The sequence below is a fragment of the Hylobates moloch genome, unplaced genomic scaffold (assembly GCF_009828535.3).
Source record: "Hylobates moloch isolate HMO894 unplaced genomic scaffold, HMol_V3 SCAFFOLD_1, whole genome shotgun sequence".
NCBI lineage: Eukaryota > Metazoa > Chordata > Mammalia > Primates > Hylobatidae > Hylobates > Hylobates moloch.
The window spans coordinates 11,865,257-11,891,186 of record NW_026652276.1 but is presented as its reverse complement, the minus strand read 5'-3'; the positions used below and the strand labels follow the sequence as shown (position 1 = coordinate 11,891,186).

At 37.2% G+C, this 25,930-nt stretch overlaps 1 protein-coding gene across 29 annotated transcripts in view; it reads right to left on the bottom strand.

Moving 5' to 3' along the window:
• The window catches only part of TRIP12 (thyroid hormone receptor interactor 12), a 166,102-nt gene that overhangs the window by 63,321 nt on the left and 76,851 nt on the right, over positions 1-25,930 (bottom strand). For all 29 annotated transcript variants that reach the window (XM_058437454.1, XM_058437439.1, XM_032754018.2 and 26 more), the window contains 4 exons: positions 10,033-10,138; positions 8,586-8,722; positions 1,892-1,975; positions 396-491 (listed from right to left, as the gene is read on the bottom strand). In XM_058437454.1, the coding sequence (XP_058293437.1) occupies positions 396-491; positions 1,892-1,975; positions 8,586-8,722; positions 10,033-10,138 (423 nt within the window). The remainder of the gene's footprint in view (positions 1-395; positions 492-1,891; positions 1,976-8,585; positions 8,723-10,032; positions 10,139-25,930) is intronic.

Genomic DNA, 25,930 nt, shown 5'->3' with positions numbered 1-25,930 from the left:
GAGAACCAACATCCTTATGGCTAAATATTTAAAGCTATAAAAAATTCAGCTAGCAAACTGTTTAATGTTTTATCCTCTCACCTTGACAAATATATCATTATGACAAACTCAAGATTCAAATCTATGCAAAACATGCCATCAGGTGCCATAATTACCAATGTAATTGTTTGAGATTCTTTATTCTTATTTTGTTCAAACAGAATCAATCTCGCTACAAAATCTGGATTATTCAGCAATGAGAGCTGTATTTAAGGTGTGACTGTGCACAAGCCTTATTTTTAAAAATGGGTTAAAGTTGATGAAAAACTTCTTAATACTTACATCAATAGGTTACAAGTAATAATAGCAGTTGGCTAATTATTGAGGGGCTTCAGGGAAGGAACATTTTTACTTACTAGCTCCACTTCCAATTGTTCTATGGAAAAGCTGTGACATCCGAGGACCAAGAGGACCAAATAGGTGAGGGGGAAGACCCCTTGCCTCTAACAAAGCTAGAGAAAAAAGAAGGGCAGAGTCAACAACTAAGATGACTTCATGCAACTGATCTATCTAAAAATTTCAAGTAACTGATTCATCTCGCTTAACTCATTCAGTCAATGTTACTTCGCTTTCTGGACTTTTAAGAGAAGCTACGAACTTTCAAGACCACCCTAACATATTAAATCAGTGCCAGCAGGAATGTGTAAATATTTCAAGAAAAATCTAAGGTAAATATTTTGTTATTTTGAAGAGCTAATATGTTAAGCACCCTTGCTCTGTTTTCTGTATGACATTATTTCCCAATCAGATACTGATCATCAGATCCTATAAAACCATATGAATGCAGTATACGATTTTTATTAGTTCCAAAAAGTGAAAACAAAACAAAACAGGCCAGGCATAGTGGCTCACACCTATAATCCCAGCACTTTGGGAGGCCAAGACGGGAGGATCACCTGAGGTCAGGAGGTCAAGACCAGCCTGGCCAATATGATGAAAGCCCGCCTCTACTAAAAATACAAAAATTAGCCAGGTGCAGTGGCAGGCACCTGTAATCCTAGCTACTCAGGAGGTTGAGGCAGGAGAATCATTTGAACGCGGGAGGTGGAGTTTGCAGTGAGCTGAGATCATGCCATTGCACTCCAGCCTAGGCAACAGAGTGAGACTCGGTCTCAAAACAATCAAACAAACAAAAACTATGTGTTCCTGAGAGTCCGAGTCCTAGAGATACTTGTATGTTCCCTCAGGAACTTAAAAGCAATAAAAAATGATTTATAAATAATACATTTATTGTAAGCCTCACACTGAGATCTGTTATAAATCAAATGAGATAAAAATACATACCCATCCATACATACATAATATTAGGCTGCTTTTGTAAAAGCATTTGTAACATTAAAAAAACCCTACAATTTGTGTATACACTATACATTCATTTTGAAACATGATCAAGAAGACAAAAACCATGGCCAAATGCCTTATTAAAACCCATTTATGCTGCAGGTTGCAATTTTTTGAATTTTTGCATGAGTGAAAAGTCAGACCATAGCGATGGCCTTGAGCAGTAGGATATAAATAACTCCCACATCCTTAGTGTTCCAATAATGGAACACTAGGCCTAAGTGGGTTAAATGCATTCATAATGCTACTGGATACCAGACAAAAATATATTAAGGTACCCGTTTTTCAAGATTTTTAACTTATTTATTACAGAAACCAGCTACACATGCAACCACAATTAAAAAATTTTAAACAAAAATAAATATGTAAGACTTCCTCTAGTTAAACAGTAAACATGAAGAGGCGGATAGCTCATCTTCCAATTCCAAATCATGAAATAGCTACTAAAAAGAATGGTATTAACAGGTAGCTCATGGTAATGGTTTCTTGTAGGCTCAATAACTGTTTTTACCTTGCAAACGTCCCATCTCGGAATCATCTGATTCACTCTCCCCAGAGGTGGTCATGCCAACAGCCCCTGCAACAGAACTAGAGGCTTGGGGTGGAGGGGAAAGATGAGGGTTAGGAGGACCACTTAAACACATTATGTCTGGCTTATCTTAGAAAAACCAAAGTTTTGTGGACTACAATTGAATAAAGGCAATTAAACTTGTCTTGCTATTGTACACTCAGCTATTCTTCTAGACTTTATCCTATAGCTTTTAGGAGTGAAAGGAGAGCTCAATTATTTTAGTATTAAAAAGGTTGTATTTTTATGCTTGTTCTTCATTTATATGTGGCTTTTGACAAATTTCTTGTGCCTTTGAAACTGTTCTTTAATTAAGATGTCCTGAATCCCTCTTCTGAAAGTCAATAAAGAACATACTGCTATAACAATTGTGATTATTTAACAGATGGCCAATTAGTAACAAAAATAATAAAAAGGCAAAATTGACATTTGGGGGTAATGTGGTATGTAGATATCTGCGTTCTAAGTCTGCTTTATTCCCGGACTACAGTCTTGATACAATTATTTATCTGTTTTCATTAACTTCAAGAGTGCAAAAAGATATTACAACTAACAGATGACTGCTATGAAGCATGAAGGAGGCTGGGCATGGTGGCTCACTCCTGTAACACCAACGCTTTGCGGGCCATGGCATAAGGATCATTTAAGCTCAGGGGTTCAAGACCAACCCGAGCAATATAGTGAGACGTGTAGTCCCAGCTACTGAGTTGGGCATGCCTGAGTTCACAGCACTGCTTGGGCCCAGGAGGTAGAGGCTGCAGTGTGCCATGATCGAGCCACTGCACTCCAGCCTGAGCGGCAGGGCCAGACTCTGTCTCAAAACAAAAACAAAAAGTATGAAAGACAGGGCAACTAAAGTGTCAAAACTAGTGTTAAATGAAGAGTTAAGATTCAGGATACTATTAATCGAAATACTAACCTGACCAACAATGACAAAAAAACAGTCTAAGCTAATGGAGGAAGAATCTATTATAAATCTGAACAGGAAGTAAAACCATATTCCTGCAAAACTAGCAGTTAATTGTGCCTCTATGTGTCTGCTGAGGTCAAAGGTTTTTTATTTTTTTTTTATTTTTTGGGGTTTTTTTTTTTTTTTTAAACACAGATGATTGATCTACATAAGCTCTTCCACAATACCTTAAGCCCTATATACTGCACAGATTGTGACAGAATGCAAGCCAGGAAGAATATTTTTGTCATAATTGTTAAAGAGGCATGTGTGAATAACATATGTGAATTTAAAGAGCTTGTCTGAAGAAAAAGATGCCAAAATACCAGCCACTGACTGTATTTTCATATTACCATTCTCTTCACACACCATTAAGTATTTTCTATGTAACTTCATTATTGGGATTAAAAAAAATTCTTGGAAAAACTTATGGTTTAGAACAGGGTCAGCAAAATATGGCCCAAAGGCCAAATCCAGTCCACCACATGGTTTTGTAAATAAAAATTTTATTAGAACACAGCTGTACTCATTCATTTACAAGTCTGTGGCTGCTTTCACGCTATAATTACAGAATTGAGTACCTGCAACAGAGACTACATAAAGCATAAAACATTTACTATCTGGCCTTTTACAAAAATGTTGGAAACTCCCCCACCACTCCAAAAGGTTTAGAGCCACAGAGAGACAGATTAACCAGAAATACTAAAGTTGTATAAAGGTTGAGCAAAATCCACACTTCTGGTAAAGAAAAAGGAAATTAACCAATAACTACACACTATAATGTTACTTACAGGTAGGCAGCATTTATGAAACGCTTACCATACATAGGCATTGTCTAAGTCTCCTCGTAACTGTACAAAAGGTATTATAATCATCATGCACATAAGGAAACTAAAGTTTTGTGACTTTGAGCATACTTGGCCAAGGTCAGATAGCTGGTTATGGATGAGAGATCTGAACTCAGGAAGTCTGACTTCACAGGTTGTACCCTTAGAAACTGTATGACTCGGCCGGGCGCGGTGGCTCATGCTTGTAATCCCAGCACTTTGGGAGGCCGAGGCGGGCGGATCACGAGGTCAGGAGATCGAGACCACAGTGAAACCCCGTCTCTACTAAAAATACAAAAAATTAGCCGGGCGTGGTGGCGGGCGCCTGTAGTCCCAGCTACTCGGAGAGGCTGAGGCAGGAGAATGGCGTGAACCCGGGATGCGGAGCTTGCAGTGAGCCGAGATCGCGCCACTGCACTCCAGCCTGGGCGACAGAGCGAGACTCTGTCTCAAAAAAAAAAAAAAAAAAGAAAGAAACTGTATGACTCAAATATATTCTTTAGCAGTGATTTTTAATTCAAATACAGTTGCTTCTTCACATTATACAGAAATGCTGTTAACGAATACTGTTACTAGGTACAATTATAACTGAAATGGCTCTTAAACTTATCTTAAGACTATTCCATCTATGTGGGAAGCAAATACCAAGTTTTAACAAATGAAATAGTGGGTATTTTTAAAACACACTCTGGAACCCATACATCAAAAAACAAACACATAGAAATCTAACCTGTTAGAGTACTGCTGAGTTTTTAAGGTTATTTATCAGAGAATCTACTTGATTTTACTTTAAAATGTTCTCCAGACCTACAAACATTAAAGGTTTCTACCTTACATTACTTCTTAAATATTTTATTCTAATGACTCTCATAATGAGTATCTCAAACTGCACTGCCACAAAGACATCAATTAATCAAAACATAAAACCTATAGAAGAACATAATTAAAAGAGATGCTAAGGTTCTATTATAGCAGGGTCCCAACCTTTGGGGAGCCACAGAATCTTTTTTATTTTTATTTTTTGAGACAGGGTCTTGCTCTCTTGCCCAAGCTGAAGTGCAATGGTGCAATTTACAGCTCACTGCAACTTCCGCCTCCAGGGCTCAAGCGATCCTCCCGCCTCCGCCTCCTGAGTAGCTGGTACCAAAGGCACATGCCACCAAGCCTGGCTAAGTTTTGTATTTTTTTGTAGAGACAGGGTTTCACCATGTTGCCCAGACTGATCTCAATCTCCTGAACTCAAGTGATCCACCTGCCTCGGCCTCCAAATGTTGGGGTTACAGGTGTGAGCCACTGCCAGAAGTCTGATTATCAGTAGAGGGTAGGGTGCTGGTTTTGACAGAAATTGGAAACTAACTGTGAAGAAAAGGATTCTTTTGCCATACCTCTGACAGCAAGTATTAAGCTTTTGTTCCCTTTTATGAAGTAGTTTAGGTTATCTAAAATGGGAGTTTAGATATGAGTCACGAGTTATCTAATTTTGTAAAACATATATAAAAACTATTTTTGTATGTTTTACAAAATTAGTTTGGTTTTAACCAAAACAAAACAAAAAAACTACTAGTTTTCTAAGTTTTACAAAATTAGAAGACCTAAACCAGCCAAGCCTCTGGCTAATTTAAGTGGTAGTATAGAGATAACTGTTCTGTAAGGTCATGCAGATACGAAAATGTAATTAATCAACAGGAGTCAGCTACAGTTCTTTAGTCAAGGCTTCAAAAACCTCCTTAGGCATAGGCCAGATTTGTTCCCACAGTCAAATATAAAAATGTGACTATCACCGGGCGCGGTGGCTCACGCCTGTAATCCCAGCACTTTTGGAGGCCGAGGCGGGTGGATCATGAGGTCAGGAGATCGAGACCATCCTGGCTAACACGGTGAAACCCCGTCTCTACTAAAAATACAAAAAATTAGTCGAGCGCGGTGGCGGGCGCCTGTAGTCCCAGCTACTCAGGAGGCTGAGGCAGGAGAATGGCATGAACCCGGGAGGCGGAGCTTGCAGTGAGCCGAGATCGCGCCACTGCACTCTGGCCTGGGCGAAAGAGCAAGACTCTGTCTCAAAAAAAAAAAAAAAATGTGACTATCAGTAGATAAAATCCAATTCCAGATTTTCAACAGATATTTCCCGTTTAGTCTTAGCCTATCTTCACAGTACCATCTAAGACAGTTTACAGTACACACAAGTGAAAACACTGGAGAGATATTGTCTAAATCAGAATACAAACATTCTATTATGGAGTGACAAGTTTTTATACTTTAACCAATTGATGCAAAGTTAACAAAATTGGACCACTTTCTTTATGTGATCTAACCCTGATCATTTCTTCTGAAACTATAAAGCTACCCAATGCAAAATGAAGCTGACATTATTTTACAAGCATAAAAAAATAGTTCATTCCTTACTTTAGTACCCCTAGCATTTGCAAGACTTTATCAACACTATAAAGGTCTGTACAGTTCTGATTATGTCCAAATCTAAGAATGCATAGGAGACCAGGTGCGGAGGCTCACGCCTGTAATCCCAGTACTTTGGGAGGCCAACGTGGGCAGATCACTTGAGGTCAGGAGTTGGACAGCAGCCTGGCCAACATGGTGAAACCCCTTGTGTACTAAAAATACAAAAATTAGCCAGGTGTGGCGGCAGGCGCCTGTAGTCCCGACTACTTAGGAGGCTGAGGCAAGAGAATCACTTGAACCCAGGAGGCAGAGGCTGTAGTGAGCTGCGACTGCAACACTGCACTCCAACCTGGGCAACAGAGAGAAACTCTTCCTCGAAGAAAAAAAAAAAAGAATGCACAGGAGTCTGCCTCTGACTCGTGGGAAAGTGTGGCAAACACTACATTTTCAACTTCGAAGGCTAGCATTTCTTACATGAAGAGCTAATGTGGTTGGGCTTTTTAAAAAAATAACAACATTATTTCCAAATACATGTTTCCAATGGAGTCTTACACATCAACTATACAAGTACTATCTGAAAACGTTTACTTGTCAAAAGAAGCTCTAAGTCCACAAACCTATATACACCATACTAATTTAGGTTTGTATTTTCTTTTACATTCCCATTTTACACATGCAGAAGCTAAAGCACATTATCATGAAGAACTTAATGCAAAGCTGCTAAATAATTAGCTTATTTCCCCACAAATACTTTCATGAGTCAGCAGAGAAATTCCTATAATTCATAAGAGATCTATCCTCCAAAATGTAATGAAGTCAGTCTTCTAATACAAGTGCACATGCCGCATGTATTTTTATCACCAGCTACAATACACAGCTTGGGAAACACCTGTATCACACGGTAATTTCAAACATAAATGACAATGGAATGCCTGGAAGTGTTTAGAAAGGCAGTCGGATGAGCCTGATTCCCGTATGCTTTTATCCTCTTAGGTAAATAAATAGGGGAACAAAATTTTACACCCGGTTCCCATTCCAGTCTTCAATTATATATTCATATAAATTATATAAACTCTTGTAACTGCATTAGACAACAATGCTGTTACAAATATGCCTGGCTTTGGGAAGTCACACATCACAGCTTGTAACCCTGAGCAAGCATAAGCAATGTTTGTCTCCGTTTTTCCTCACTTAAAAAATAATAACAGCACTCATACCTCAGCAGGTTGTTTGGAATATTAAATGAGAGTATACGTAAAGTGCTTAATACTATGGCTGGACTGCAACGTAGTGTACACTGTGTATTAGTTATAATAATTACTGTAGTGAGTCTACATTAATAGCCTGCAGCTCCTTTTCTGTTACCCATTTGGGAATTGCCCCATTTCTACGTTCAGGCTTTGAATAAACATTAAAAGACTGGGAAGGAGTGTACAACACTGGGACAGACTGTGAGTCACAACCAGTTTTAATGAGTTGCAATGAAATGGACTTTCCAAATATCTACCATTTAAACCTTCAAAAAACTATTCTAGGAAAACAAATATGGAAAAAAAACTCTCTCACCATATAATTTATCATATAAAACTAAGAAAGTGTAGTGCTTAAAAGAAAAAAATGCTAAGCTAGACAAAACAAGAAGACATCAATAGCAGGTAAATCACAACCTTCCTGGCAAACTATGACATATGATCAACCACAGACATTAAAGAAAATGACAACGCATCCTAATAGTAAACAATAGTATCTGAAATATCTTTGTTCAAAAGGAAGTATATGCCTGTATCTAAACCTGTATGTATCATCTGATTTAAGGGACTCATACATATAAGCCTATAGTGATTGATTTTAACATTTTTTTATCTGTTGTTCATGTCATTGAGAAATGTCAATAGAAACTACATTTTGATATCCATCAGCAAGAATTAATAGTTGAAGTATTAGCCTTGTTTTGGTACAGGTAATGGGTACCTATTTAAAGCTGAGAGAAAAGCCTTAATTTTTGTGCTTCTATTATATCAAGAATAAAAATGAGAAGCCCATAACAATATAAATACTATTCTTATAGCTAAGGTTCAGACTGAATACTTGTATTTTAGGGCTTACAAAAATTCTAAATTAAAATTTATATATGTGTGAAGAAATTTAAACTATATCCTTACATTTTTACTATGAATTTAAATTCTTTCAATCAGTGGGCAGTTATACACACTAGTCAACATATAAAAAGCTTAAACAGAGTTTACTTCTCCCTAAAAGCCTTTTGAATGTAATTAGTGCAAATTTGGATGAGAATTTTAAAATGGCAACCAAATCCAACTAATCAAAATATCAAACTGGTAAAGTAAAACAAAACAGAACAAGAAGTTTATACGATAGTAACACCTAGCATACTTCCCTCCCTCCGCCCATCAAATCTGTAAAAGACAGAAACACATTTTAAAGCTAAGAAGTACCAATCTACCTGCAGCTCCTTGGGGAGCTTCATCTGTCCGAGCAGCTGAAGAATTTACTGCCTCCTGGTTGCTTTCAGGGTCTGCCATTTTCTCCTGTCGACGAGCTTCAGCTGCTCCTCTTTTGCCCAGGCCAGAGCCTCGCCGACTACAACAGAAAAATGTCATCATGGGCAGCATTACCAGTGAACCAGGAGCAATGTATACACAACACAAAGCTCAAATTCATGGAGCACAAAGCCAGTTTCTTCTTCGTCCTCTTTTTAAATAAAAGTAAGTGCAGAAACTCACCATGTATAACAACCAAGACTTTGTATATTTAAAATTCTTCCAAGTTATATTGCATTTACAATACAAGCTTTTGTGTTACTGTGAGCTGTTGTCATCCTCAGAAACAGAAATGATTTTTAAAACACTTCCAACTAAACAGAAAAGTGACTCTTCCTGCAGAGTAAATTCAATTCATTTAAAATAGAGCATCATTTCCAGGGTAAATAGTGGATTACTACTGGCTGGATGCGGTAGCTCACGCCTGTAATCCCAGCACTTTGGGAGGCTGAGGCAGGTGGATCACCTCAGCTCAGGAGTTCAAGATCAGCCTGACCAATATGATGAAACCTTGTCTCTACTAAAAATACAAAAATTAGCCAGGTGCGGTGGCATGCGCCTGTAGTCCCAGCTACTTCAGAAACCAATTAGGCAACAGTACAGCCGTTAAAACAGGCATCCTTTTTGATTCATTAATCACACTATTGGGAAATTTAACTACCTTTAAAAAAAAAAAAAACCCAAATCTGCATAAAGATGCTCATTAGAAGTATATTTGGAAGACTAGAACTCTGTAAACAGCCAAAGGTCCTGCTACTGTCAACAGTATTGTGAAAATAGCATAACAACAAAGGAAAAGTAGAGGATAAAAGTATCGTCAAGAAATAGAATGATTAAAACTTAGTAAAAACATGTAAATAATAAATAAATATTGCGGAGAAATTCACAAAGATAATACCGGTTATGTTAGAATATGTCTTTACTCAAGTAAAAAAAAATTTAAATAATTTTTTAAAAATCGTCAGGCACGGTGGCTCACGCCTGTAATCCCAACACTTTGAAAGGCTGAGGAGGGTGGATCACTTGAGGTTGGGAGTTGGAGACCAGCCCGGCCAACATGGTGAAACCATGTCTCTACTAAAAATACAAAAATTAGCTGGGTGGGGTTGCAGGCACCTGTAATCACAGCTACTAGGGAGGCCAAGGCAGGAGAATCACCTGAACCCGGGAGGCGCAGGTTGCAGTGAGCCAAGATTGTGCCACTGCACTCCAGCCTGGGTGACAAGAGCAAGACTCCATCAAAATACAAACAAAACAAAAAACAACCTATGGAGTTAAGTATTTTGATGAAAGTTGAAACTGAGCAAAAGAAGATAAATGAACTCACTATAAACAAACAAAAAAAATTACCTGGTACTAGCACAGGAGCCCGTGGTCTTTTGGCGTGTGCTCCGCCTCAAACTGGGGAGCTCAGCAGGTGGAGACTCACTGCGTTTCTTCGTAGATTTTCTTAAACCTATCCACGGAAAATGGAAGTGTAATTTTATAATGAGAAATTATCATTAATTAAAAATTATAAAATTCTTCAGGTCATCATGTTCAAAACTTGACAGAATATTTTTATAACCTCTCCAACAGTACTGCTAGCTTTATTTCCACAGCCTATTCATAATGAAAAAGCTAATGGTACTTGGCACTCCAGTTCAGGATCGGTCTTCTCACTTGGGCCCAACCTTGACCCAAGCTATCCCCAGAGTCCTGCCTATCTCTCCTCTTTCAAAGTTCTTTTCTCACCTGCTCCTCTTCTCCACTAACAAAGGTGAGTTTTTTTGTATATACCATTTATTTCAAGAATTTACTAAACGTCATTAAGTTTATCAACTTTGTTACACTGTTCTTATATTGTCCCATTTCAGTTAGTTTATATAAGGCTCATCAATAAGGTATGAGAGAACAAAATGAGTTATACCACCCATCAGAAAGGTACATGCACTTTGACTGAAGGTTATTAGGAAGTCTGATCTATAAAATATTGTATAATTAGGGGGGAGAGTCAATTAAGCACACTTTACATTTTATTCTGGAAGCTAACTTATGCCTTTACAGGTCAACAGGCTCGAAAATGGTGTATCAATTAAGTAAAGTTTATTACTATTTTATGAACAATAAGAAAGCCAAGACAGCATCCACCCTCGCCCAACCCTCACGGTCTTACCATAAATGACATCCTAGGCTTTATACTCAATCTAAACAAAGACCTCCAACAGTGAAAGGTCTCCAAAGTTACCAATCATATTTCCATGAGAACTCAGCATCATCTTAAATAGCTGTTAACTTTTTCAGAGACCAATTAATTATAGAATTGGTCCTGGTCACTTGCTTCTTTTCAAGAAGTTTTAATTTTGCTGATTTCATTGCTTTAAAGGGGAAAAACAATTCTTTACTCTTTTGGGAAAAAACAGCAGTAAAAGAACTGGGAGAGAAACAGTAAAAAGGATTCTAGACATTTTCTTGATCTTTTAGACTCAAATTAAAACTTCAGTTCGTTCAACTTGAGACGGTCTTTACAGCAGACTTAAAGGGAGAGTTGCTAAGTGAAAAATCAACTTATTCAAGAATCTGCAAACATGAAACAGAAGCTACATAGATAAAAATCTATGTTTAGACAGGCATTACCTTTTAGACATCTAAACTATATCTTTTGGGCCTTTTTCAAAATAACTTTCGTGAAAGATTATCTAAACAGGTGAAGCTGACATAAAAGAATCAAAGAATGAAACTTGAATTGGGAAAAGATGATTGGCTTAAGAGTTTATTAAATTTCAACCTTATTTTTAGGTTGGTTTTCTACATAGCATACTGCCAGAATTACTTGATATAATCATATGCCTGATATCCTATGCTGTCTTTGTCAGGGCACACAATCTGGTCACCTAAGAGACAGGGCATGGAAACAGATCTAGGGAGCTAGCTTGGTAATACGTTTGGCTAATTAGCATCATGTTTAATATTTTAAAAATTCATAAATTATTTTAAAATAGTATTTCAGAAAGCATTCAATTTTACACTTGCTTTTCTATCGGATTTGTGTGACTAAGTTAAAGTAGACTTACGAATGTACAGTTTAGAGAGAAAAAAACGCAAACGTACATTATATTAAAACACACCAAAAAATACAGTGTTTTTGCTTATAACAAAGCACTTAAAACCCTGTATTCTTGTCATTTAGTATTACATAGTACTTCATTCATGAATAGTAAAATATCTTTATACATACCATGATACAGTAATAGTAGCACACACTTTTGCATCTATTTAGTGACATTAAAAATAAATTATTCAAACTAATGTACTGTGGGCTACACTGCTGATTTGAAGTGATGACATATTTTTTAATCAAACTTTACTCTTTCACTATTCATGTCCTAAAATAGACTTCACTGTTTTAACTCTCTTTTACACTGTCTTCAACTATAACTTACATGTGATAATAATATACTTATTGTGAGTGGTTCAACGGGTTTGACAAATGTATTTACCCATATAACCAGCATCACCATTAAGACACAAACATTTCCATTGCTCTAAAAGGTCCTTCCTGATCCCTTGTAGGTAATTCTCTTATTTTCTCTTTCTCTCTCTCTCTCTCTCTCTCTCTCCCCCCCCCTCCCTCCCTCCCTCCTTCTCTCCCTCCCTCCCCACCCCCCTTTCCCAGGCTCTGTAATGCAGCAAAACTACATTAATCGTTTACCTTTATGATGCCACTCAACAAGAATGTCACTGGTCAGATTAATATACTCTTACCCCAAAGGTTTTGTGTAATGAAGTTAGGTATAAATGTAGATGTACTCTTTCCCTCAAAATTCTTGACCTTATTATATTGGTATAGGTATACATGCCCTTGTTCCTATAATCTTTAAACCTCTGGATAAAGATGAAACTGGAGGTTAGTATTGTCTGCCTAAAAATCCTAATTGTTCTGTTCTCCAATATAGATGTGTCTATAAAACAAACAAACAAACAAACAAACAAAAACAGGCTGAGCATGGTGGCTCATGCCTGTAATCCCAGCACTTTAGGAGGCCAAGGCCAGAGCATCATTTGAGTCCTGAGAGTTTGAGACCAGCCTGGGCAACGCAGATCTTGTCCTCACAAGAAAACCAAACCAAAACAACAAACAAAAAACACAGGCTGGATATAGTGGGGCTCATGCCTGAAATCCCAGCAATTTGGGAGGCTGAGGCTGGAGGAATGGGGGAGCCCAGGAGTTTGAGACCAGCATCAACAACACTGTAAGACCCTGTGTCTCCACAAAAAATAAACAAATAAAAATAAATTAGCTGGGCATGGTGATGCATGTCTATAATCCCAGCTACTTAGGAAACTGACGCGGGAGGATCCTTTAAGCCCAGGAGTCCAAGGCCACAGATCGCACTACTGCACTCCAGCCTGGATGATAGAGTGAGACCTTGCAAAAGAAAAGGAAGAAAAGGAAGGGAGGGGAGAAGAAAAGAAGGAAAATAAAGAAAGAAAAAAAAGAACATGTATTCCTAATTAAAAAAAAAAAACTGATTTATTCAAAGTTCAAGGTTTCAGTCTTTCAAAACAGCGGCAATTTGCAAGGTTTGGCTTTCAAAATGTGATATAATTAAAAATATATGTATCCAGTTGCAAGCTTTGAATGTTTAAAACAACATTGTAAGAGAATCAGACTGAGGAGTGACAATGACCTTAGATATTTTACTTACTCTTATGTAATAATAGTTAAGATGCTTTGGAGTACTTCCTACTTACATGATTTACTTGTCTACTTCAAATTTTATAAATTTTAAAATGTATTTCTCATTACATTAGACTATTATTTAATGATTCCAATCTCATCATTTTGCAGGAGAAATGAGCTCAAGTAATATGTCTGCCTACTTAAAAGGAGTCACCAAAGGTAGGTCACTACCAATACTGGAATGGCTTTTACTCTTAGTTATGCTACGTTACTTAAAAATTAGAAATAGTCAACTGAATAATATATCTTCGCTGTCCTGTTTTTATGCTATCTTCCATTCTTACATGATCTATGTTAAAGGCATGTTAATCTTTCATATGGTAATCTGAGATACACACATCAGACCTATTACACAGTCCCACAATCAAAATATAGTCTCCCCCACCATGATGAAGTATTCTAGCAATGAAGTAAGTAAACTTTCCAGCTTCTTCAAGATTCCCTCTGTTATACAAGAAGTCAAAACAAACATCAATGTCAATGTATTTGATAAGACTATAAAAATCGGGCAGGGACGAAGAGGTGAGGGAAGTTAATTTAAGATCTTCATTCCATAAGTAATTATTCCATTCAAATAATTACTGTTATCTTCCAACTTACATGTGCATTTTAAAGTGACTTTAGATGATCAAGTACACACACCTATTTTTAATGTACAGAAACTCTTTTTCTGAGTGCACTGCTTATTTATTTTTTAAGTTCTCTGGAAAGCTATCTCCTACCTCTTCTCCATGTGGTACCATTGGAAATGTCTTTTCCAACACATTCCTACTACTACACAAGAAGGTCAAACACCAATCCTCACCATCATCCCCCTTTTTTCTCCTCTACCATACTGATTCATTCAAGGACAGGTATATAACCCAAGGAAATCAGGACTTCTTTAAATGTTGATATATAAATGAGTAGATATTATCCTCTTTTATTGTAAAGGGAGAGTCTGAGGGAGGTCACAAGAAGTGAGATTGCAAGTGCTATCTTCATTTGACCTCTGGATCCAGCCAAGCGTGAAGCTAGGCATTCTCTTGGCTTTACTCATCATGTGAACTGATTTGTATTTCCATTTAATTTTGGTTGAATATCCACCATTAATCCCAGAATTCAGACCATAAGTCATTATTAGAATTTTTAGTCTAGAGCAGGTGTTGGCAAACAGCAGCCTGTGGGACAAATCTGACTGGCAACCTGAGCCTCTCAAACTATGAATGGTTTATACATTCCAGAGAGTCATAATAAATGAAGAAGAATATGTGGCAAAGATTGTATGTGGTCAGCAACGCCTAAAATATTTACTATATGGCCATTTGCAGAAAATGGTTACTGACCCAGACTTTGAGGGGAAAAAAAAAAAACACGTAAGAATTCATCCAAATTTCAAAAACTAGTTAAAACTCTCCAAAACAAAAGAAATAAAACCTCTTTATATTTTAAAAGAATACAGTATACAAATTAATGTCTTAAACAAGGGTAGATATCAAAAAAATTGCTATAAGTCATTTACATTTATAGGCATATCAGGGGATGACTATGATGGATCTTTAAAACACAAATGCCTGGCCGGGTGTAGTGGCTCACATCTGTAAGCCCAGCAGTTCAGAATGCAGAGGCAGGAGGATTGCTGGAGACCAGGAGTTTGAGACCAGCCTGGGCAACATAGTTTCTACAAAAAATTACGAAAAAAAAAAAAAATTAGCTGGGTGCGGTGACATAAGCCTGTAGACCCAGCTGCTCAGAAAGCTGAGGAAGGAGGATTACTTGAGCAGTGAGCTATGATCACAGCACTGCGTTCCAGCCTGGGTGACAGATCGAGACCCTGTCTCTTTTTTTCCAAAAAAAAAAAAGGGGGGGGGGGGGGGGGGGGGGTAGTTTTTGTCTTGAGATGGAATTTATTCGTGGAAAGATGCTGTGGACATCACTGAAATGAAAAGAAAGGATTTAAAATATATATAAACTTAGTGATAAAGCAGCAGCAGCAGGGTTGGAAAAAAATTGACGCCAATTCTCAAAGAAGTTCTACTATAGATAAAATGCTATCAAACAGCATCACACGCTATATTGAAATCTTTCGTGGAAGCAAAAGTCAATTAACGCTGCAAACTTCGTTTTGAAACTGCCACAATCACGCCAACCTTCAGCAACTACCACTCTCATCAGTCAGCACCTCTCAACACTGAGGCAACACCATCCACCAGCAAGAAGATGATGACTCGCTGAGGCTCAGATGATCATTAGCAATTTTTAGCAATAAAATATTTTTAACTGAGCCATGTACACTGTTTTTTTAGACACAATGCTATTTATTGCATTCTTACTAGATTACAGTATAGTGTAAGTACAACTTTTATGTGCATTGGGAAACAAAAAAATTCATGGAACTCACTTTACTGTGATTTTAATTTTATTGTGGTGGCTGGGAACTGAGTGCATTAACATCTCCAAGGTATGCCCGTGTAACTACATTGATGGTTACTCTGGTAAAAATAAATTCAAAAAAAAATGAAAAGTAATCTATGAGGTTATAAAAAGGAATCACAGACTTTTATTTTAAAATAACTCAGTAATAAGACAGATTTTGCAGATGAGATAAATCCCAAATGCAATTTTTAAAGCAAATTTTTATTTCCTAGTCAATGCACAGCCATTTCATGCACTGATTTGTCAATATGAATTACAAATATTGGAAATGTCCAAAGGTATTCATCTAAGCAGTACTTATAATAAGGAGAAACTAGAAAGGAGCTAGATGCCCAATAATAGGGAATAGTTAAATAAAACAGTATGGTAATTAAAGTTGCAAGAAAACCGTTATTATTTAATGAGGATGTGAACACTTTGGCACTTTTACACAGCTGGTGGGAATTAAATTCATATATTTCTAAGTGCAGTTTCAAAATATATGTCAATATCTAAAAAGAATATAACCAGTGACTTAACAAGGAAAGAGTGGTATAAATTACAAAGCTATACTTAATTAGGGCACATCCATATCTAGCCATTACGAATGATGTAATTTATAGTTATTTGAAAGGAAACCAGTCTATTACAAAGTGTTTAGACAAATAATGCACTTTTGTTTCTCCACAACTACAACTATTACCTTGCTCTGTCATTCTGAAGATGAAATTTAACAGACATCAAATGTCTATTTCAGAGAATGGCACATAACAGGCACTAAAAAAGTAATGCCTACTGTCATGTGCAGCAAGATCATACTTTTGCATATGCCTAGCGAAGTGTCTCCCTTCTGGGTAAAGACAGAAGATTTAACACACATGCACTCACTTCTGTCTCCACATGAAATGCCACTAATATAGCATTAAAACAATCTGAGACATAAACCTACAAGGATGAGAATGGAAGACACTATCATTACAATACAATTTTAGGAAATGAAAACCAGAAATGCCGCGGCTAAATGCACTGGGAAGTCCAGAAAGCTGAAAGTAGAAAGCTGAGATTTAACTACCAATTAAACTGACACCAGAGAAACCCAAAAAGGCTCAGGATCTGATGATGCCAGATACCTCTAGGGCAGTGTTGGGATTAAAACTGAAGATTGGCTGATAGGCTGTTTATAAGGCATCAGATCCTCAGATCCTCTCCCACACTTGTACAGCTGGGTAACGATTCCTCTCCTGGTTCCAGCAAAAGACAAGACCTTTATTCTTTAGGAAGTATAGAATATAGAAATTCCTGACTAAAGTACACAGCACAAATAGGTTCACTATACCAAAAATAAGAGGGAGAGAAGGGAATCGAGTACAAACATACTGTCTGACAATATACATTATTCTGCCTCAGTCTGTGGCCTCTTCTCCCACTTGGCCCCCAGAACTCAGGCACTCAGGGCTTCACCTTGAGGCAGAAGCTTGAAACAATCTTCTCTGTGGAATTTTACCAGCTAAAGAAAAAAAGATCTAAAAATAATGATAAGAGGAAGTTTACAACAAAATGACCCAACCAGATCACTAAACAATGAATCTTGGTCAAACCTCCCTTATGTACTCAGAGCTTACAAATTAGACTTTTGGTCTCGAATTACACTTGACTATGAGGAGACAACCAGGAATTACCAGAATTACCAGAATACGAGGAAAGTTCCTAACACGAAAGACAAAACCAATCCAAAATGCAGCCCCCGCTCCCCACACACACACAAATACTTAAGATTACACAGGCAAAGAAAACTCACCATTAATGTCATCAAAAAAGAAATGCAACCATAAACCAAACACATGATTCTATAAACAAGGAAATGAAAACAAAATCACCTCTTGGAAATAAAACATGGCAAACATGGGGGAAAAAAAGCATTTCAAGAGAAAAGTTGGAAGATGAAGTAGAAATCTATCAGAAACAACGAAAAAGGAAAGCAATGTCAAACAGTAAGATCAAGACCATTTAAGAAGACAAGCACTCAACAGAAAATCAAGAAAGAGAAAAGAAACAAGTACATAGTGACCAACAGTCCCAGTTTGCCTAGGACTATGCTGGTTTTAGAGCTGTAAGTCCTGAGTCTTCAGAATGCCCCAGATCCAGAGAAAGCAAAACCAGTTGGTCACCCTATCAAGGAATAAATCGGAATTAGGAATGGTGCCAGTACTGAAAGACAGAATACACTATATACTTCTGGAAAATTCTGAAGGAAAGTAATTCCCAACCCAGAACTCTATATTCACCGATCTGGCAAATAAGTATCAGGGTGGTATAACATTTTCAGACATCTAAATTTTGAAAAAATAAATTTTATTAAAATCTCATAAATACTTTTCCTTAGAATCAGGAAGAAATATTCCACCAAAACAAGAAACCAAGAAAGATGACATGAAATCTAGAAAAGGGAAACTAAGAAGACTGAAGAAATCTCAAGGCTAAAGCAGTATAACCAGGCATAAAGAACAACCATCCAGAGGCCTCATTTCTTCAAGAAGATGAAACAAATGCATGCAGACAGCTTGAGAAAAGATTGTGACAATTAGTAAGGAATGTGGAGTTTGAGTAAGTTCATGGGAAAGTAAGGAAAACAACAACAAAAAGGAATTTAAAATTCAGGAAAAGCAAAAATGTGTGAGAAAGGAAATGTTCCTACATGGCTCAGTGTAAATAACATTTAGATGTTCATGACACAATAAACCCTGCGTGCTGATCATCACTGGGAAGACAGGAAGTATATAACAGTATGTGTTTGGTAGGTGAATGGGGTGGGGTAAGGTTAGAATGCAAAATCTTCATTTTCCATAAGGGGAACACAACAGGGATCAAACAGTTGGGGGTGGGGGAGAAGAATCAACAAGGGACATATAAAAGCACATAATCTAGACACTGAAACATCAAAATAATCAGCTATAGAAAAGAGCAAAGTGGCAGAAAGACTGCTTTAAAAAAAAATAATAGATCTGGCCAAGCGTAGTGGCTCATGCCTATAATCCAACCACTTTGGGAGGCCTAGACAGAAGGATCGCTTGAGTCCAGGAGTTTGAGACGAACCTAGGCAACATAGTGAGACCTCATCTCCCCCCAAAAAAAAAATATTTCTAAAAAAATTAGCTGGGTATGGTGGCATGTGCCTGTGGTCCCAGCTACCCGGGGTGCTGAGGTGGGAACACTGTTTGAATCTTTTGAGATCAAGGCTGCAGTAAGCTATGATTATCTTCTTGAAGAAGAAGGAAAAAAAAGATCTTATATAACTCTTTCACCTTACACTGCACATAAGTGTTGATAAATATAAAGCGAAAATTTTTGGCATGATACACACCAAAAAAAAAATATAAAAAAAAAAGAGGTAGCCCTTGGTGAATGAAATTAAAAGTGATTTTGTATTTCTCTTCTTTGTATATTTTGGTACTTTCTGGATTCTTTTTAACAAACATAAAGCAGAACCAGAAGCGTCAAAACCATTCCAGAATACACGTAAGAATATAAAGGGCAATTACTAATGTAAGTTGAGTAAAACATAATTTGGTTAATTTAATTCTTATTTTGACCTTGTATACAAAAAAATACATAACATGGTCATTTATAATTTCCAAGCAATGTAATACAAAGCAAAGCCTTGTTAACAAAGAAGTCAATGCTGTATTTACAATTAAATGATCTCTTTTTTAAATCTGGCTGGTCACATATTGGAACTTTTAAACTTTTAAGTTGCTAAATTACTTTAATAGCTGCCTTGTAATATAGAAAACTGACACTCAACCCGTTTCCTTAAAAGCTCCCTGCCCAACTCTTCACAGGGCTCACAGATAATCTACTTTGTTCACGCAAGTAGAGATGATCCTACAAGATGCAAGTTGGTGAAACCATGTATCTAACTTAAATTCATTTCTCCTGCTCAACTCATTCTTATTTCCTCCCTCCATGCTAGGGGTGCAAAGCACTACGTCTTCCTAATCTAATCAGATCTCCTTTCTAGAATTTGGCTTTTGCCTGGTTCTTGTCTAGGTCTGATAAAAACCACAGGCTATATGCAAGTCACCAGGAGAATATGAAACTCAAGACAAAAGTAAGCTGTTAACTACTGCTATGTTACTAATAACGTGCACATGATGTCCACTTTAAATAATAGAGAGTAAAGTAGATCTTCAATAGAACATCAGCCTGGAAATATAACTTAAGTTTTTCTATAAACAGGTTCCATAATTACTCAGATTTTGATCACCAATTGTTTCTTATAATTCTATACAACCATCACCTACTCATTTTGAAATTATTGTAAAAATTTTTTTTAATTAGCTTTTATAAGTAGATTAGCAAAATGTATTTTGAAGCCAAACTAGTTATAAAATTATTTAAAGTATATTAAAATATAAAAAGATTTTTGAAGCCATCTATATCATTACATTACCCTACTGGTTTTATATCTAGGCTGTATAAAATTTGCAAAAATGTCTACTTACTTAGGCTAAACAACAGAGACAGCTATAACTTCCTAATGTACATTAAAAATTGTTACATAACACTCTTCTTTCTGGGGTATTCAGGAGACTTTTACCAAGTAACACAGAATGACCTTTGTCTCAGAGCTGTTTTGATGAGATATAGCTGGCAAGCAGCAATGCTTCAGGAAGTCTATCACTAAAGCAGCGGTTTCACTAGATCTTCTGCCAGCCCTAGTGCCTCGCCGAGAACTTGTTCAGTGGCCTATCAACAATTGACTAAGCAGCACAATAACAAGGTCTTCCTGTTTAAGCTTCCTCACTAAATGTATTGTATCATTTCCTGAGTGTATTCCATGAACCACTACTGATTCCCAAATAATAGCTGGTCAAATTAATTTGCAAATTATTGAGTTAAGAAGTTACTGCAAGTCTTCCCACAGCGTTCAACATATTCCTGCTTATCTAGAATCTCCTTGAATAATACTTGAACACGGGGAATGGTTTTTCACAAAGCATCTTAAAAATACTGTTGTTCCTACAATTTTTAAAACATTTCCTTTACTATGAAGCTCTCCTACTGACCAATTATGTCTTAGAGTAAGTCTTTACCTAAGGAAACACATCACATTCAAATAGGTTCGATTCTTAAAAACTGGAAGAAAACAAAGGATATCCAAAATAAAATAAAATAACCTACCCAATGTGAAATTTCTCACAATGGCCTACTCTATTTTTAATATAATTTTTAGATTTTTATTCTACTAAGATTTGTATTAATCAGAAGCCCATCTCTCAACTTCCATCCACCCAGTGAATCTAATTCTGGCCTCTGGACTAACGTTAAAACAAAAAACCCTGATGCATACAAAAGCCCTTTAAATACATGACCTGGCCGGGCGAGGCGGTCAGATCACCTGAGGTCAGGAGTTCGAGACCAGCCTGGCCAACATGGCAAAACCCCATCTCTACTAAAAATACAAAAATTAGCCAGGTGTGGTGGCACCTGTGAATCCCAGCCACTTGGGAGGCTGAGACACCAGAATCACTTGAATCCAAGAGGGGGAGCTTGCAGTGAGCCAAGATCACACCACTGCACTCCAGACTGGGCGACAAGAATGAGATTCCGACTCCAAAAAAAATAATAAAATACATACATACATGACCATAACTCTTACTTCAACATTACATGGTGCATTGCAATATGTTGCTGCATTGCAATATGTTGCTGCATTCTATGGCACTTCATATGTGAAAATAACTTTGAAAATCTTTTCATTTATGCTTCACAAGGAGGAATCTTATTATTTTGCAAATAGGATTAGGAATAGGGTTGGTATCATAACTATAGCTGAATGATTTGCCCAACCTCGCCAAACTATGAGGAGCTAACAATATTTTTTAAAGCAATGTACATGTATTGACATTTTTGTTTTCATTTATGTTGATGTATCCATTTACATAGGTTACATGTTTCTTTATATATAAAATTATGCAATTTTATTTGTATATATATTTCTAGTTTTGACTTTCTTGTGTAAATCTGAGGGGTATGAGTGCAGTTTTGTTATATGGATATATTGCTTAGTGGCAAAGTCTGGGCTTTCGGTATTAACCATCATCCAAATAATGTATATTACAGCCATGAGGTAATTTATCATCCTTCATCTCCTTCCCAGTCTCCAATGCTTATTACTCCACACTCTATGTCCATGTGTATACATTATTTAGTTCCAACTTGCAAATGACAACAGGTAGTATTTGATTTTTAGGAAATAAAAAAACTTTAAATCTGGTGTTCCAAATCTAATAGCTACCTTAAAATTGACCAATGGCCAGGACTTACTGACCCCCTATTCTCAAAATGCTGCTTTGAATATGTTTTCTGCCTTAAGATATTCACTTTCAATTGTACACCCTAAATTTTGTGATGCCTCCTGTGTACTAAGAACTGTGCTAAGTCTTCTAATGTTTTCATTTATTCCTCAAATAGCTATTATGCCCATTTTACAGAGAAAAAGTTACAAACATTCCCCACAGTTACCAGCTGAAAAAATGGCAGAACTAAGATTTGAATCCGACGTTTTTGGCTCTACTCCTCAAAATATCATTACCTGAAACCCAAAGACGATCATAAAATACCACATTTTGCCCCTATATCCTTAAGAAACATGACCTGCCAATTAATTCTATTATAAACTATTTTCTGAAGTGACACATTTAATCATGCCTAAAATGCACAATGCCTTGTTTTGACTTCAAGAAACCTACCCAGACTGAGCTTGCCCTATCTGTTCACCCCTATGCATTCTGTTCTCAAGGCCAATTTCTGGGATCAAATGGCCTGGGTTTTAACTCTGCTTTGTCACTTCTTAGTTCTGTGACCTTAGACAGGTAACTTGACTAATGATCCAAAGCTTCCTAACCTGTAAACTGGGAATAAAAATACTTGCCACACAGAGGCTGGGCACAGTGGCTTATGCCTGTAATCCCAGCATTCTGGGAGGCCGCGGGGGGTGGATCACTTGAGGTCAGGCATTCAAGACCAGCCTGACCAACATGGTGAAACCCCGTCTCCATACTAAAATCACAAAAAATTAGCCAGGCATGGTGGCGCGTGCCTATAATCCCAGTTACTTGGGAGGCTAAGATAGGAGAATCACTTGAGCCCAGCAGACAGAGATTGCAGTAAGCTGAGATCGTGCCACTGCATTCCAGCCTGAGCAACACAGGAAGACTCCATCTTAAAACAAACAAAAACAAAAAACAACTTGCTACACAAGACCGATGAGGAACAAATAAGAGGACTCACGTAAGGTATTCAGAACAACTGTCAGGCACTTAAAAGCACAGTAAATATATGCTACTTTGTTTTGAAATGTTTTCATTTATTTGAAAAACAGCAAATATATAGTGAATGATATGGTATGAATCCTTGAGTCCACATAGTATTCATCTCTAAATTTAATCAATACTATCAATGAAGGACCAAATAAAATTTCATTTCCTCTAGAGTCTTAGTATCTCCAAATGGCCCAATTATGTTACAACAGTAAAACACAGAAACTGAAATGGGTTTAAAAAAAAAAAGAAAATGCTTCATTCAAGGTCACACCTACTACCCCCATCTTCAAATCCTAACTCTGCCAAGTATGAGGTATATTACTCAGAGAAGTTATTTCATCTCCTTGGAATACATTTCCTTGATAACTATCCTAGGCTGCCGAGGCAGGCAGATCACCTGAAGTTGGGAGTTTGAGACCAGCCTGGTCAATATGGCAAAACCCTGTCTCTACTAGAAATACAAAAATTAGCCAAGCATGGTGGCAGGCGCCTGTAATCTCAGCTACTTGGGAGGCTGAGGCACGAGAATCGCGTGAACCTGGGAGGCAGAGGTTGCAGTGAGCCAACTGCACCACTACACTCCAGCCTGGGTAATACAGCAAGACTCTGTCTCAGAAAAAAAAGAAAAAAAATGTATTCTAAAGCACCGTTTTTTTAAAAAGAAAATGTAACTACATATGTAAAATACCTGGCACTTATTTTATGCTACACAAACGCTGATTCCATTCTCTTGTTTCAACAGCTTGGGCTACCATGAGAGATCAGAACTGGGATAGTGGCAGTGAAAATGGAAAAGTGATTTAATAGTGACAATAGAACACAGATACTTCGAAGGTGAATGAAATAATGGTGAAATGAGTTTTAAAATACTAAATTAGCTTGTGACTATGTGCTGAGCAGGCTTAATGGAATTATCTGGATTGGTTTTATTAAACCAGCAGCATAATGACACTGCCAAAACTCTTGGTGTTTCCTGATTGAAACACCAAGGAAACCCCACTGATTAGCCACTGGTAGAGTTGGGTTTTCTTTTAAAAATCATGTTAACAGACTATATAAAGAAAAGAAAGCTGATCTCTACAAAGGACCAAGGCCATGGCACTCAAGTACAATCTGCTATTGCCTAGCCCTAGGAACCCTCCTACATATAAGAGATGAGTTCTTCGAGGCAGACTGGAAGGCAGAAGGGGAAGTGAATCCTAAGCAGCTTGCTGTAAACTCAACCTGGCTCACTAGCTGTGAATATTACATAGCAGGACTGACAGACACAAAACACAGGGAGGAAAGGCAGTATAAAAGCTGACATATATAACTCCAATTATCAATAAAGCCTTGGAAGGACAAATAGTTGGGTTGTCCTTTTAACTTGGACCTTTTTTCCTTTCTCACTTCAAGATACTGATCTAGCCTATCTTAATCCTTTAAACTTAAAACATTTCATACAGATGTTCTGCATATTTAAAATACCAAAACAGAACAAAGTTCAATCTAAAAATAAAATATGTTACTTCACAATAACCTATCATACAGGTTAAACATAAAATTTTTTATGCAGTACCTACTATTAATAGTATTGTCATTTCGGGTAATACGTGAATCAACCAAAAGTAGTTTTAGATTGCAGTGTTAAATTAAACAGAGCTAACAGTTCCGATTCAATTTTAAGTTAGGCTGATTCAGTATGAGCTATACTTTGACAAGAATGCTAGTAGACACTATATACAATCTTTTTAAACCAAGAAAACATTATAGCCCTACCCAAATGTAGATCTAAAATTCATCAAAGAAAAGATGCTTAAAAGCAAGCTTTCTAATTAGGTATTATAAAATTTAAACGCTTTTAAAAACTGTAGAGATATGTGCTTTATTATCCTATTTGTCCTTTATAGGTTTCTGAAATAGAAATAAGCAAAGAAGCCTGGGCACAGTGGCTCACACTTACAATCCCAACACTTTGGGAGGCTGGGACAGGTGGATCACTTGTCCCAGTTCAAGACCAGCCTGACCAACATGGAGTTCAAGACCAGCCTTACCAACATGGTGAAACTCCCTCTCTACTAAAAATACAAAAATTAGCTGGGTGTGGTGGCACACACTTGTAATCCCAGCTACTCAGTAGGCTGAGACAGAAGAATTGCTTGAACCCAGGAGGTGGAGGTTGCAGTGAGCCAAGATCGCACCACTCACACCACTACTCCATCTTGGGCAACAGAGTAAGACTCTGTCTCAAAAAAAAAAAAAAAGAAGGAAGGAAAGAAAAGAAAGACACTAGCATTCCCCAGATGAGCAGCTGGTTCCCTGAAGAAGTCTTTTGGTAAAAAGAGGGGGAGAAGAGTTACTGGATATCTCCAAAACTGACTCATGAAGGAATGCACATAACACTATGTTTCTTCCATCTACTTTCTGTTTCTTTGCTTCAATGTATTCTCAAAACACAAATTCTTTCTACTCCACTGTAAACTTTTAGAGAGCAATATTCGTTCTCACTCAGGACACACAGTAGTGTATATAAGAGTAGTGAAACATAAGTAGTATTCATCTTTAGACAAAACTCCTTAAAGACCATGAGATATTACATATGAATAAGGTTTAATTTATATTGCGGTATATTTATAGTAATAACTTAATTCATTGTATCTACACATCAAGAATATCTCATATAAAAAAATGTATTTGGCCAGGCATGGTAGCTCACACCTGTAATCCCAACACTTTGGGAGGCCGAAGTGAGCAGATCATTTGAGGTCAGAAGTTTGAGACCAACGTGGCCAACATAGTGAAACCCCATCTCTACTAAAAACACAAA